This window comes from Malus domestica, chromosome 06 (genome assembly GCF_042453785.1).
Source record: "Malus domestica chromosome 06, GDT2T_hap1".
NCBI lineage: Eukaryota > Viridiplantae > Streptophyta > Magnoliopsida > Rosales > Rosaceae > Malus > Malus domestica.
The window spans coordinates 30,987,576-31,002,896 of NC_091666.1; the positions used below are offsets into that span (position 1 = coordinate 30,987,576).

Below are 15,321 nucleotides of genomic sequence, written 5' to 3' on the forward strand. Positions count from 1 at the left end.
TGTGTTTTCTTGGGTCAAGTGTGTAAATATATTAGTTTGTTTGAAATGAAAGGGATGTCTGGTCGAATGGGACACGTGGCATGTGTGTGATTCGGATGTGACTGGGGAGAAATTTTTTATTAGGATCGGAATATGGATGGTACATCACATGTTTTTATATAAGTGGTTAAAATTTTTTTTGTTAAGTTATTAATTTTTTAGCACATATATTACATCATTTATATAGTGACACGTGGTGTATCATTCCGTGTTCCGATCACACTCACAAATCTCTCGTGACTAGGGAGAAATTTTTCATTTTAACCAGAACACAAGTGGTACACCATGTGTTTTTATATAAGTAGTGAGAAATTTTAGTTTTTAAATTATTAAATTTTTAACATAAGTATTTCACTATTTATATAATGACACCTAGTATACCATCTCGTGTACCGATCATATTGAAAAATCTCCAGGTGATCGGATTTGGGTCCCAATGTATGACTCAGGTCAGGGCTGCTATCTTACGGACTTTTTGGGCTTCGGCGGTTCGGCCCACCACTGACCAACCCGAATACGAATCCGAACCGGAACCGTCGTGGGTCAAACCAAGTAAAACGCTTTTTCCGTTGGAAAATCATGAAACCTGCGTGTGTGACATTGCAATTTTGCCTCCAAGCCGCTCTAGTTCTGCTCCAGAGCAACACACGGTAGAGAGAGAAAGAAGCCAAGAGAGAGAGGGGGAGAGGGATGGCCTCGCCGTCAGGACCCGAAACTCCGTCGCCGAACATCTACATACCGCCGGAGTGGTCCGAGGCAGCAGACTGTATAGCATACGATTCAGTCACTTGGCCGCCACCCATTGCCTTAGTATGTGGCGCTAAAAACTGCGGAAAATCCACCTTTTCCCGCCACCTCCTCAACATTTTTCTCCGGAGGTCAGTCAGCTTCAAGCTCCCTTTCCCCACTTTGTAACCGTTGATCAAATTCACGGCTCTGATGATTAGTTTTTTGAGTAAAAGTTGATTTCTTTGTGTTTGTTTTCATGTTAGCTGAATTGGGTCACTTTATTTACCTGGATTCTCTCTGTTTTGGGAGTGAATGTGTATAAATTTTTCATCTTTTAACTCGGTTTGTTTTGAATTTAAATTTTTACTACTTTTTTGGGTATGTAGGTTTGTTTTTTACCATGTTTTTCTGTAATTTTGTTTCCAGGTATAAAAAAGTTGGTTACTTGGATACAGATGTCGGTCAACCGGAGTTCAGTCCTCCTGGTTTTGTATCTCTCACTGTAATAGATGAAGCCACTCCAGGCAATTGTTTATTTTCTGCACTTACTGTGAATAATTTGCTTTAGAATTTGAAAGGATTGTTAATCATGTATTCATGTTAGAATACCGGTTTTGTTTGGTTTGATTGCTAATTGAGTTTTCTTTTCTTTTTTGGTTACAAATAGATTTGACAATCCCGCATCTGAAGACACCGGAGAGGTATGAACAGTCCTCTGCCTCGTTATGGTTTTGAACTTGTTAGCAGTAGTAGTTATAGTGCTTACCGGAATACACTCATTATTATGTAGTAGATGACAAATATGTAGGGCATGAATATTGTAATTTGACATTCCTTCGGAGCAAGGTTACGTATATTTTTTTGCTAGTTTCAAGCTGAGAAAATGGTTTATCATATTTTTTACCATAAAGATTTCAATTTAGCTCATCAATGTTGTAGTAGACGTTGATTCCTTATATAGCATTTGGAATGGAGTGTTGTTCTCAATTGAGGAATTTTGGAACAATGCAATTGGTATGAAAATTCGGGACTTAGTAAGGGTTCAGTGAAGACATTAGTTGCTCTATAATCAAAGCTGTATGCATCGGTTTTGGATCACACAGTATAAACAAGACTTGGAGTTAAAATTATAATTACAAAGCTGGAAATTTTCGGTTCACAGAATTTGAAATGGGACTAGTTAACCTGAGTTCAGTCCTCCTCTCCCTCTCTCTCCTGCCATGCATGGATTTTTTGATACTAGGTCTGATGTAATGAATAAAGGGAATCTTGGAATCTGATGACTTATAATTTGTCTCTTTTTCTCAGATGTCTTTTCTTTGGTGATGTTTCTTCGAAGACGAATCCTACAACATACTTGAATTCTATATTTTCTTTATATGATTACTATAAGAAGGAATACTGCTTATCTGACCAGAGTGATAGACCTACCAAGACTGGATTGCCTCTTGTTGTGAATACACCTGGCTGGGTGAAAGGTATGCTCTTTTACTTGGTCAATTGCTCCTCTCTTTTAATTGTGATTGAACAAAATCTTCCTATCTGTAGTTTTGTTTGCTTGTTTGTTTGTTCTTCACTTGGTCAATTGCCCCCCTCTGGCTTTTTTTCTGTAGATATTTTATGAACTAAATTTTCGCAGGTTTCATCCTAGCCATGTACCGTTTGAGGCAAAGGCCAAGTGGCTATTTTATGAATCTTCTTTTGATGGTTATCGCTGTTTGGATATGAATATTATATATGATTTCTTCATTCCTCTTGTGTGCTAGGTGTTGGTTATGATTTATTGGTGGATATGTTGAAATATATTGCCCCTACCCATGTTGTTAAAATAAACATATCAGCCAAGAGTAAGAATCTACCAAGTGGGGCATTCTGGTTAGATGAGGATCATGATGCTATGCTAAATCTGATAGAGATCAATTCAGCTCGTCAGGACTCTTTCAATAGATCGTAAGTCTTAGCGTTTTCAAGAATATCTGGAGACTTTTATTTTGGATGCAGGTTATTTGTACAGTTTTTTTAATTGCTTTTCCTCCCTTCCAGTACATTTAATTTCGTTATTATTAATTTTTAATTCGAGAATCATTTATATGATGTATAATTCTTCTTTTCTTGATTAAATACTAAGTTGCAATGGTCACATTAGTTTCAGACCAAGTGCCAAATCTCTTTAGTATGTTCCATAAAATATATGTAGGAGGTGATCACTTTTAGTTAAGCTTAGAAGAATTCATCTTTTATACAAGATTATTGAATCAAGTGATCAAGTGTCGGGAATTTACATAAATTATTTTGCTTCATAAGCAGCATATGCTGGTGGAAGAAGACAAGGAGTTATATGGATGTACTGGATTTTCCCGTGACATATTATCTTTGTTGTGTTCCAGGGTTCTAGTACAAAAGGATGCACGTCTGTTGCGTGATGTACGAATACTGGCTTATTTCAGGCAGTGCTTTTCAAGTAGCCTAAACATTACTACAATCAAAGAACTTGCTAATGCTCTGGCCTCTCAACCTCCTTATGAAGTTCCAATATCTAGCATCAAGATTAGACATCTCCATTGTCAGGTCGGTTCTTAGTTCTGACTGTTGATCGACTCACTGCAAGTTTCGGAAATTTTAAAATCTGTGTGTCTTTTACATGTACGAGTGAATTTTGCATTCTATTCCTGTTTGCTGTGAGGGTCTGTAGAAAATGTTACGGGAGAGCTTAGTGGTGATTACTTTGATACCTCATAGCTTTTGATTTTGTGTCAACAACCAAGGGACTTTTATTACTATTAATTGCTATTATAATTTCAATTAAGGCTTGTAACAGTTTAGTTCTTTTATACCAGGTCCCAGGTGCTGAGAGCTTCTACAGTTTGAACGCAACCATTGTTGGCTTGGCAGTTAGCTCTGGAGGATCGAAAGATTTACCTTGGTGTGTTGGTCTTGGTAGGTTACTCTGTTTTTCAACATTTTGTCTATTATATTTTATCTATTTTGTATAGCTTTGCTCGTAATTTTATGTTTTCTGGCTCCAATACGTGTGGAAGTGAGTTTTCAGAAAAATTAAGAAGACTTAGTTCTAGAACTTGGTTCAGGGTGCCAGGAAACTAGGTTCTTTAGTTTTTTATGTTTATGTTATTAGGGAAATCCAGATTTTCATTGTTGGTGCGATGCAGAAACATATAGATAGGTTGAAGCAATCAATTTGAACTAAGGTTCTTATTCATTTCAATTGATGCCTTTTTAAAAAATAATAGGAATTGTGAGAGGCATTGACACATTCAAAGGCTTGCTATATGTGATAACACCTGTTCCAAGAGGCACTCTGGAGAAGGTCAATCTTTTCCTGCAAGGTTATATCCAAATTCCTACTGTGTTGTTGCAGGTAACTGAACCCCTCCCATGTAATACATGTTTCAGACCAATTGTTTGCTTCTTCATAGTCTCTCACATGCATTCAAGTTTGGATTCTTTGCCCTTTTCCAAATACAATATGATCTTAGAGAAGGAATAACAGTTCGGGAAGAAACGTTCTTGTTGCATGGATAGTCAATCAGTCAGTTAACCACTATTACAGGGGTTGCTAGGTGTAGCGCATGTGCATGTGTGTGGTTTCGTTTTCAGAAACTGGAGATCTTCGATTGTGATTGAAATTTTCTCTAGTACTCTAGTAGCACCATGTTAGGGAAGTTTATACAACAGCTAGGAGAATGTTATGGGCATGTGTACAGTAGTATACGCATAATCACTCACATACACTGAACAAAATATCAGAATCTTGTCGTTCGCAGACTACTACTTTATTGGAAATCTATTGGAAGAACTTGATTCGCCACATTAAGGCTCGTTTGGAAGTGCTTTAATTCCCTTCTAACTTCCTTCAGTAAATGAAAAAAAGAACCTGCATATCGGATCACCTAACATATATTTCTATCTCATCCAATATTACCAAGTGTTATTTCTTACTGAATCTATTGAATTTCAGGTGCAGGGCTGCATATCACCTTACATGTCTGCAAATGTTCTCTCAACAAGCTAAGCTCGTTCACAGTTGCTTGGGTTTCAAACGACATCCTTTACAGTCATTAAGCTAAGTTTTATCCCACCATGCGAGAGACTGACAACCAATAGGTCAGCTTGCATATGGAATTCCAAATAGACGATAGTTTGTTATCGCATGGATTTGATAGTAAAGGAAATGTGAAATGGTTATATATGAACTACTGGATGTGGTGATTACACAATTAGCAAAATTACATTTTCGTTGAAACTCGTACACATATATCAAAAGTAATTGTTGTTGCTGTGAGTTGCAGAACTGCATTTTCAATATATGTTTCATGGAGTAGTTTGCATTGTCGAATCACGCAACAAGTATTCTGAGATTGACAGATACTCCGGTGATTCGATTTTTCTGTAGCAATCGGTTAGCAAATTACTGGGTGATACAGAAAGGCAATGTAAATGCCAGGAATGGGTCAGTTAAAGTGCCATCATCATCTACATTCTACATTTCTACAGAAGTAAATGCATGGCTGCCTGCCTTGCATAATTCCATTGGCATGTGCAAGCTTTCCAGAAGATAATTCAATGGGATCGTGGAGTTGTCTAGAAGCAAGGTTAGTGGTGTATGAAGCTTTGTTTGGAGTAGAAGCTACATAATGTGATTGCATGTTTAGCTTTTTCATTTTCGTCTTTTTTTTTCATTTCTCGGAGCTAAAGAAAGACTTGGCGCAAAACTTAACTGGCCACAGTGACGTTCTGGGATTCGTATGGCCAACCACACTTAGTGGGGTAAGGCTTTGGGTGTTGTTTTTGTTGTTGTTCCATATTAATCTTCTTAATGTCGAAGCTAAGTTGCACCGATGGTCCCCGTACTTCATCTAGATTTCACTTTTGTCACCATGTTTTTTTTTTCTTACCATTTCCATCCTCGTGGCTTTATTTAGTCCAATCCTTCCAAGTCATGCAAAACTCCTCTGAATCTAGCGTTGTCAAAGAAGACATGCACTAAAATGGATGTTGACGGATTGGACTAAAAGTGAAACAAACCAAGACTACAAGACAAAAATGCAAGAAAAAAAATTACGTGGAGGACAGTGAACCGAGGAAACTATTAGTGCAATAGGCCTAATTTCGATAAATGACACAAAACTTAAAGTGGTTATTCCATGTACGCGGAACACTATCACGTAGTATTATTATTACATTTAAATTATAACATGTGACGGATTGGACTAAAACCAAAACAAACCAAGACTACAAACGATAAAAAAACTACGTGGAGGAAAGTGAATCCGGAGAGACTATTAGTGCAATTTGGCCTACTTTCGAAAAATGGCACAAAACTTTGAGTGGTTTTTTCATGCGCGCAGAGGAAAGTGAATCCGGAGAGACTATAAGTGTAATTTGGCCTACTTTCGAAAAATGGTACAACATTTGTGCAATTTGGCCTAGTATTTTTTCATGTACACAGACCACTGTCATGTGGTATTATTATTACACTTAAAATACAACACGTGAAATGATAACACCACGTAACAATGTTTCTGGTACAAATTTGCCTCCAACTCCAAGGCTTATGATAGATAAACTAACCTACGTCCTTATCACCCCCAAGATTTCTTCTGGAACACAAAGCTATAAGTAGAACAAATCAGCGGATCAGACTCCTCTCACAAAACGCTGACGTTTAACCCTAATCCAGTTGGTTGGCAAGTGCATGATAGGCCGTTATTTCAGGTACATGCCAAGCCTAACAACCGCCATTTTTCTCCAAACCAAATTTTCTTGCATGTTTCCATGTATAGGCAGCAAAATTCCACCACCCAAAATTTAAAACCTTGCTTCGGAAAACCTTGCCCTCTCCTTCTTTTAGACATTTCACACACCAACACACAGCGAAAGGTCGTGATCTCGGAACGGTTTCGTGCTCCGCCAAGGTCATGATCTTAAGCACTTTTGAGAAGGAAGCACTTTTGACTCCATTGTCGTGCTCTCTCTCTTGTTTCCGAACGAATTCAGATAGAGAGTAGGCCGGCATTTGTTTGTTTTATGGTTGTTTTCGTGTTGGAACAGCGAAAAAACCAGTATGACGAAGCGATCTTTTACTCGTTATGTTGAGCAAGAGCTGGGGAGGGTGCCGCATTTTGTGATCTACGCTTTGCTCGAATGGACGCTGATCATTCTGCTCTTCGCTGACGGGTTCCTTGCGTTTGTTGCCAACGAATTTGCCAAGTTCTTCGAGCTGCAAATCCCGTGCTGGCTCTGCACCAGAATCGATCACATTCTGGTTCATAGGGACCAGGGTTTCTATTACAATGACTCCATTTGTGAGGGTCATAGGAAAGATGTTTCGCATCTTGCTTATTGCCACAACCACAAGAAGCTGTCTGATATACGAAAAATGTGCGAGGCGTGCCTGCTTTCGTTTGCAACCGAGAAAGAATCTGACTGCGATACCTACAAGTCCTTAGTTGGGATCCTGCACAAGGATCTCGAGTGCTTTGTCGAGGATGATCACCACCAAATTCAGCTGAGTGTGCAGGCGGCAAGGACGTGGGAGGAGACGACGGGGCAGGTTGAGAAGAGCAACAGCATTGTTCGGGTTTCATGTTCGTGTTGTGGTGTGCCATTGAAGATGAGCTCCTCTTCCAACTCCTATCCCAAGGGGAAAAATGGCAGCGCATTAGCGCAGGCGCCCACGCCTTCTCCACGAGCACCCTTGAGAAGCGATGATCGCAGCTTGGACTTGCCCCACATTCGATGCACTGAACTCAAACTCATGTCGGATCATGAGTCCGAGCTTCCAGAGGACGAGTATGGATCACAACCGCCGAATCGCGACTCACAGTGTGAGTGTAACGTAAAAACTTGTTATGCATTATTTGCTCACATCCTTGTCTATTTATATGCCTTCATTCACTTCCCAAACTTGTTTAAGCTTTCTGTTTTTTGTTTTTCGGTTTTTCGCAACCATTAACTGATTCGGAGGATGGAATTTGTGCAGCAGCCAAGGAAGATCCGAAAGCAGAAGGCGAAGATTTGGCTGATGATGCAAACAGGACACCTCTTTTCGGTAAAGGAAACAGGTTTTTCGGAATCCCACTTACAGATTCGGCTACAAACAGTCCTAGGGTGGCAATGAGGATTTCGAGGAAATCGCCACTTGAAAAAACCGGCGAGTATGCCTTGGAATCTGTCGAGGAAAGCACTCCAAATGAGGCAGAGTGCGATTCCATTTTGCACCGGTTGAAGAGGCAGGTCCGGTTAGATAGGAAGTCGCTGATGGCATTGTACATGGAGCTAGACGAAGAAAGAAGCGCTTCGGCTGTGGCAGCGAACAATGCAATGGCTATGATCACCCGGCTACAAGCAGAGAAAGCTGCTGTTCAGATGGAGGCCTTGCAGTATCAGAGAATGATGGAGGAACAGGCGGAGTATGACCAAGAAGCGCTGGAAGCTACATATGATCTGCTTGCCCAGAGAGAGGAGGAGCTCAGGCTTATAGAAGCTGAAGTAGAGGCGTACAGAGAAAAATACGGATTGCTGAAGGAATTCGCTTACGAATCTGGTGATGAAGGCAAAGGGAAAAATGAAAGTGGAACTTCTGCTGGTGAGCTCAACGGCGAAAACACACAAAATGATCAACCAAGGGAGGAGAATGTAGAGGGAGCCCTTGCTGAATCTTTGAAGCCTTTGAAGGGGGAGAAAACCTACCTCCTCGGTCGGATTAAGAAACTCGATAAGAGAAGCAACTTATCGGCTAATCATCTGGATGAGATAGGTAACACACACAGACACACGCACACACGAACACACGCGCATAAGTAGAAAAACGAGCATGTTAAATCTCTTGCGTTTCAAACAAATGACCCGATTTATGCTTCGAATTTGGCAGGAAACGGAAACAAAGCTGCTCTAACAAGGCAATTGTCAATGTTGTCTCATCTCAGTGAAAGGGTGAAGGTCCTTGAATCAGACACAGGATTGTTAGAGTATGCAGCTAAGACACTTGAGAAACATAGCGAAGGAACAAAACTTTTAACAGAGATAACTCAAAACTTACAGAAGCTTCGGCATCTCGTCATGATGCCACCGGAGGAAAACAAGGAACACAACGGGTTACCGTAGATTTTTCCAGCATCCCTAATAGTTCCGATGGTAAAATTGCTTATACCAGTTCTACATGTTTTACATTATATCACCCTCTCTCCTTAATTAGATAGCTTGAAGCTCCAATTCATCTGTAAATCTATTGTTTTTACAAGGAAGGTAGAAGAGGTGAGGTCAAAACCTCACAGCCGAGGAGCAAACCCGGCCGCGGAGGACCAGAAGGGCCGGGCGAACCTCCGCAGACGGATTGTTTCTTGTTCATTAGAGAGTTTTTCTGTTACACTAGAGTCGTTGCTTCATGTATGGATCCCAAAGCATATGAACTTCCTGTACTTTGTATTCTCTTTACCCATGAAGGAGGTTTCCCCTCCCTAAATCGATTATTTTTGTCTCAGCCGTGCCGGTCTCCCGACATGTAAATGGAAAAACCACTTGGATACCACCTAATTCGACAGATTACCAATCTTTCCGTTCATCGGAAACTGAAAGCAGCTCATAAAGAACATGTTATCGCTAATTCCGTCGTCATTCGTTTCAACTCTTTTAATACAAGACACAAGTCTTACTGAAATCATCCTATAAATCACAAGAATTAAGCAGCAGAACAACTTTAACCAAAAGAATGATATGTTTTCTTTCCGTCTCTTTCTCAACTAAACATCAAAACTCATCTTCTTTGTAAGACAAATCTACAAAAAGCAACATGACGCGAGAAGATTGCTAATAGGCGGTAAGCTATGCGGATTACAAAAAATAATCTGGAGTTCTGCGTGATGTATCAGGTTCAACCTGACGAGGTGCTGGGTCGAACTGAAGGAAATTCTGGTCCATATTCTCTCCAATCTCAAGAATTGCAGCCATATTTCCACAGCGATAGCAGTAATTTGGAGCACTAAACACCGTCACAACATTCTTTTCCTAAAATAATTAAACAAAATTCAAAACATAACTCGGAAAGCATAAATTTGATACGATACTTCTGCTTCTTATGCACTAACCTGGGACCAATTGTAGCCTTCCATAACAAGCTGGTGAGCTCTAGAAATAAGACTTAGCCCGTTAGTGTGGTTAAACTGGGCTGCTATATCTTGTCCAAATGTATACCCTGCACCCCGAGGAGATATTCCCCACCCACATCGATCATCCGGGTCAGACCACAAGAGATCACACATTGGACCCTCATGAGGAACCTGATCCATTCAAACAAGGGAAAACTATAATTACCACAGATCTTCTATGCATATACCATGAAATAAGAATGCAATACTTGTACCAAGAGATGCTTATGGCAGCAGTCCGTAAATCAATATCTTGAAATAAGTCTTACATGGAAGGCTTTAATACAAGCCTAGAGTAAGTGATGTGTTACTTGAATATGTTTGAGCGAAGTTTAGTCAGCGATTTCTCTCAACACTAATATACTTGAGGCGCTAAAAGTGTTCAAGGAACTTAAATTGCATAGACAAGCGAGTTAAATATTGGAACTCAGGACCACTCAAGTCTTATATCATATACAAGTTAACAGACAAGCAGATCCCAACAACCAAAGTAACATAGAACATGCAGATCAAAATCACAAAACAATATATAAGCATGCAATTTTGCTCTTTTATGTGGCAATTTTGCTCTTTTATGTGGCAATTTTGCCCTTTTATGTGGCAATTTTGCAAAATCACGAAAAAATATATAAGCATGCAATTTGCCCTCCTATGTGGAAAGCAATTTGTGACAACTATGTAAGCATGCAACTCAGCAATATAGTTGTGTTAGTTTGTGTAACACACATAAAACAGACTTCCTCATGAAAAAATATATTGTTATAGAATACAAAGACGAAAGAGAATTTTAAAATGAAGTTGAAACTTCTGTGTACCTCCTGTATCCGGTCCAGAGCACGAATATTGTCTAGTGTATCTAACGAAGGTGAGAGTCCACCATGCAAGCAAAAGATCTAGGAGGAGGAAACAAAGCTTGTTAAATGAGATAACGGAAATAACAAGATAATGATACAGGACATAATATCTTCAAAAGTTAAACCTGACTCTCAATCAAGGCTGTGAGCGGCAGATAATCAAAAAGGTCAGTGAAAAACTTCCAGACATTAGCATTTCCATATTTCCTCAAGCACTCATCATAGAAACCATACCTGAAAAGGCAACAGTTTACTGATATAAATCAGGATTTGATGTTTAAGAATCACTCTTACATCACTTCAACCAAATTTAGTTACTTCCTTTGAGTATTTGACAACTTAGTGAAGCGAATAAAGGTTATCTACAACTTATCAATGGCTTCCTTACATGACTAACCGAAACCTCCTCCGAATCGGTGGCAAATTCCACTAGTTTGTTTTCACTATCAATACTTGTAAGGTTGCACTTTTGGGGTTTGGAATGAAAACATTTGAAAAGAATAATGCCTTACACTTGAGTTATTTGCCGACTCTCATGATTTCCTCTTAGAATTGTAATTCTATCTCTGTAACGTACTTTCAGGGCCACTAGGAGTGTGACAGTCTCCACAGAGTAGTATCCTCGATCTGCATAAGAAAAAGGAAAGTTGCACACGCATATTCTGGTAAAAAAAAAATTGATTGAACAATCAACAATAGTGGAACATTAAATTACATCTTTTGTCATCTAAGATTGCAACTGCATGGTCAGAGACTCAAATGACATTCAATTTCATGTTTACATGAAAACATGCCTAATTATTATCTTCGTCAACTTTCAAAAAGTGACAGTATGCTCATTACTCAGAATAGGAACTAATTATAAATTCCGAAAAAACAAAGACACAAAAAACCTATGAGCTAAAACTAACTTTAAGGCTCGCATTGTAAAAATGTACAAAACTCGTGACTCGGTTAGACATGGGAAGTAGAGGAGGCCACAAATTCAGCCTAGTGCGGTAACCTGAGTAAAATCTAATAACACAAACGAGCACAAAGCTCATCCTTATAGGGTAAAGCACGCACGAAACTCATCGTCTACTGCAACAGTTCATAACCTGCCCAAATCCTTAGAATACCAAGAGTGACCAGCTAAAAACTAATTTTTCTTAAAAAAGCAACAGCCTGCTTCACCTTGCTGCATTTACATATTAACTAACTTAACCATATAAACTAAATTACTAAATTACTAAAATTCACTGAAAGAAAAACATGAACAAACCACATTATCCAAAAATTCAATCTATTTCTAAATCTCAAGAGCACATAAATTAAATTACTTAATTAAACAACAGCTATGTGAAAATGCCCAAACTGACCTACATAGTCGCCCATGAAGAGGTAATTGGTATCGGGGGCGTTGCCGCCGATCCGAAAGAGCTCGACGAGGTCGTGGAACTGGCCATGGATGTCTCCGCAAACCGTGACCGGGCACTTCACCGGCTGTACGTTCCACTCCTCGACCAAGATCGTCCTCGCCTGCTCGCACAGCGTCTTCACCTCCGCCTCCGGCAGAGGCTTGCACTGCATCAGGTGCTCAATCTGACGGTCCAGATCGGCGTGCGGTGGCATCGTCGTGGATTTTGTTTGGTGCTCGTTGATTGGTGCACGGTCTGAGCTGAACTCGACAGAAACGGAGGGGATTCTAGGTCATGTCACCGGAGCGAGGTGGAGGAAATTAGGGTTAGGGTTTGGGGAGAGGGATTTGGGGATTGGGTGCTGCAGCTCATGTAATTTTGTTGCTGGTAACTGGTGCGCACATTGTATCAGAGATTCAGAGTAGGGAGTTTCCCAGTGGCGGTCCCTATAGTTTTATGTATTTATGTAGTTGGCCTCCATTTTTTGAGATTTTTGGTTTTTGGCCGATACTGTAGTCATTAATTCCAGATGGGCCATTTACACTTTTACATATTTCAGTTTTTTTTTTTTAATAGAAGGAAGTTCGGAGCTATACAAATCCGATATTATTAATAAAATAAGGGTTTCAAACATAGTTAGAAGCGATTTTGATTGACATAAAGTACTTTTAGCCTTCCTAAAGCAGTTTTAAGGGTTTTATTGGACAGGTGGTGCATTGTTTGAACATCTAATAAACATGTATTAAACCACTGAGTCATTAGAACTTTATTTTTCTAGAAAAGAAGGGTTGTGGTCGTCATTAAAGGTAAGCTACTCATATGTTCGCAACAATGAAAAATGTATATTTTCTCATAGAATACAAAGTATGTATTACTATCAAGAGGAAATTATTTTAACTTGGACAATTTTAATAAAAATTTCAGAATTAAGAATTACATTACTTCTAACTTGTCTAAACTCTATTCGTTTTAATTTGATTATATTATATTTTTACCATGGATGTTATCACTTTTATGAGAGAAGATAATGAACTCAAATCCGATGCACAATGGGTAATAGAAAATTTATGACGTCCATACAATAATTTATTTAGGAGCTGTTAATAATTATTCTATTTTTAATTTTTTTTAAAAGACTAAAGTTACTTGGTGAGTTTTTTAAAATGAAAATGACTTGAAAATTTTGAATTTTAATGAAAATGATAAAATAAGGGATAAAGATGATTATTTTAGTGTAAAAATATAATTTTTCATTAAAATAAATAGTAGGGGAAACTTTTCGTTAAAGTTCCAATTTTAAAATTGGATACTAAACAACTAAAACAAGTGTTGAATATTACCAAAAAATAAAAAAGATTATTAAACGACTTGAATTCTAACTACTTAATTGTAAAAATGAGAAATTAAATGGAAACATTCATTATTTTTTTTAACAAACGATATTATTTATGCTAAATGGAATGGATGGGTTTAGCCTCATAATGGGCTAGCAATAATGTGGTTTAAATTCGTCTTTGGCGATAATCGAATCTAAGACCTCTCATTTACAAGTGAAGAGGAATATCACTAAATCGTAGTACTAAGATCATCTCATGTACACATCAGTTATAACAGTAAAAAAAAGACCACACTAATATTCTCTAACCGAAGTGCCAAATCCTATGTGGCGATGACATAGATTAACAGCAAAAGAGGTTGCTGTCAAATTTGACAGCAGCTTCAAATGTTTTTTTTTAATTATTAAATGTATTTTATTAATTTTTAATTAGTTTAATCATTTATTATAATTAATATTGAGTTGACCGATGCAATTATTATACTTTTTTTTCTTCTTTTCAATTAAGGAATGTGAACAGATTACTGATTAAACCTTAATTACAGGGAATTAATAATTCCAAGTGTATTCAATTGAGAATTTAAAAGACTTTATAAAAGTCTTGGTGTATTCAATTGAGATTCTTAAAGACTTCTTACAATTCCCTATAAATTTAGGCGTATTCAATCCACTGTTCTAAAAATCCCCGCCTAGCGCCGCCTAGGCCCCGCCTAGGCGCTAGGCCCCAGCCCACCGCCCTGATTAATGCCTAGGCCCCAGCCCACCGCCTAGACCGCCTAGACCGCCTAGCCCGCCTAGACCGCCTAGACCGCCTAGCCCGCCTAGGTTGCAACTCACTTAGACAGAAAATACATAACTTTCATTTTGCATTTTGTTTTTTTCTAATAAATTATAAGAGACTTGTTGCATACTTGAATGAACAAACATTATATCCTTATTTCACATGTTTTCATTATGTTCCAATACTTCATGATATATATGCATTATATTTTGTAGTTTATGATGAAATTATATATATTTCAAGTAGAAGCAAACACTTATTTACCTGAAATATGATAGATTTACTTAAATCCGCCTAAACCCCGCCTAGCCGCCTAGGCGCTAGGCCCCAGCCTGCCGCCCGACTAGCGCCTAGCGACTTTTAGAACCTTGATTCAATCATAACTTTTAGAAAGTCTCTAAAAGTTTAGGTGTATTGAAAAAGAAAGTGGATTTGAACGGATTTGTGATTTGGTGGATTTTGGAGGATTTCAATGTGATATGTATAATGTGACGACCCATCCCTAATTTTCCTATGTAATTTCTCCCCGAGTATGTGTATTGACGATTATGCCCTTATTGGCAAGTGAAGTGGACTTATTCTTATCGCTTTTCATTTTATTTCTTGCTATCGCATTTAAATTATACACGCTATTACGAGTAGGCGTAAATTTTAAAGTGTAAAAATATCAACTTCGGATAGATTTTGATTTCCTTTTACTGTAGGAAATCTAAAAACCTATCATTGGATTCCTTTTAAACTCATCTCGTGCACTTCTCTGCATTATTCCACTCTCAGCTATCTCATCCATTCTTTATTTTCTGTCCCCCTATCAGAAAAGCATATATCTCTCTCTCTCTCTATTCTCCCTCTCCCACGCCACATTTCTTCTTCTTCTTCCTCTCTGCAACAACCACAAAACACACCAAAACTCACAAACGTGACAAACCAATTACACCATTGTGATCATCTCAGTCCCACGATCACAACCATGTCCTTGAAATATGATGAAGACGAGTCTTGACTCACCAACTCGAAAGGT

General features: G+C 38.5%; 3 protein-coding genes across 6 annotated transcripts; 2 read left to right on the top strand and 1 right to left on the bottom strand.

The window, feature by feature from the left end:
- Nucleotides 1-618: 618 nt before the first annotated feature.
- LOC103437775 (polynucleotide 5'-hydroxyl-kinase NOL9-like) lies at nt 619-5,068 on the top strand. Its single transcript, XM_008376276.4, has 9 exons — nt 619-917; nt 1,195-1,292; nt 1,436-1,469; nt 2,077-2,246; nt 2,535-2,718; nt 3,156-3,336; nt 3,606-3,705; nt 4,017-4,144; nt 4,745-5,068. Exons 1-9 carry the CDS (start codon nt 730-732, stop codon nt 4,796-4,798), a joined length of 1,137 nt encoding a protein of 378 aa, XP_008374498.3. The 5' UTR covers nt 619-729; the 3' UTR covers nt 4,799-5,068.
- Nucleotides 5,069-6,436: 1,368 nt separating this feature from the next.
- LOC103437776 (probable myosin-binding protein 5) lies at nt 6,437-9,268 on the top strand. Of its 4 annotated transcripts, none has more exons than XM_070823823.1 (4): nt 6,707-7,613; nt 7,769-8,545; nt 8,660-8,922; nt 9,030-9,268. In XM_070823823.1, the coding sequence occupies exons 1-3, from the start codon at nt 6,851-6,853 to the stop codon at nt 8,890-8,892; spliced, it is 1,773 nt and encodes a 590-aa protein (XP_070679924.1). In that variant the 5' UTR covers nt 6,707-6,850; the 3' UTR covers nt 8,893-8,922; nt 9,030-9,268. The 4 variants fall into 4 exon arrangements, with proteins under 4 accessions (XP_008374499.3, XP_070679924.1, XP_070679925.1 ...); XM_070823824.1 differs by having other exon boundaries at nt 9,034-9,268; XM_008376277.4 differs by having other exon boundaries at nt 6,437-7,613; nt 8,660-9,268.
- Nucleotides 9,269-9,381: 113 nt separating this feature from the next.
- On the bottom strand, nt 9,382-12,609 carry LOC103437777 (serine/threonine-protein phosphatase PP2A catalytic subunit). The gene is made up of 6 exons (XM_008376278.4): nt 12,145-12,609; nt 11,299-11,413; nt 10,912-11,020; nt 10,748-10,825; nt 9,873-10,064; nt 9,382-9,792 (listed from the first exon to the last, which is right to left on the bottom strand). Exons 1-6 carry the CDS (start codon nt 12,395-12,397, stop codon nt 9,619-9,621), a joined length of 921 nt encoding a protein of 306 aa, XP_008374500.1. The 5' UTR covers nt 12,398-12,609; the 3' UTR covers nt 9,382-9,618.
- Nucleotides 12,610-15,321: the final 2,712 nt, after the last annotated feature.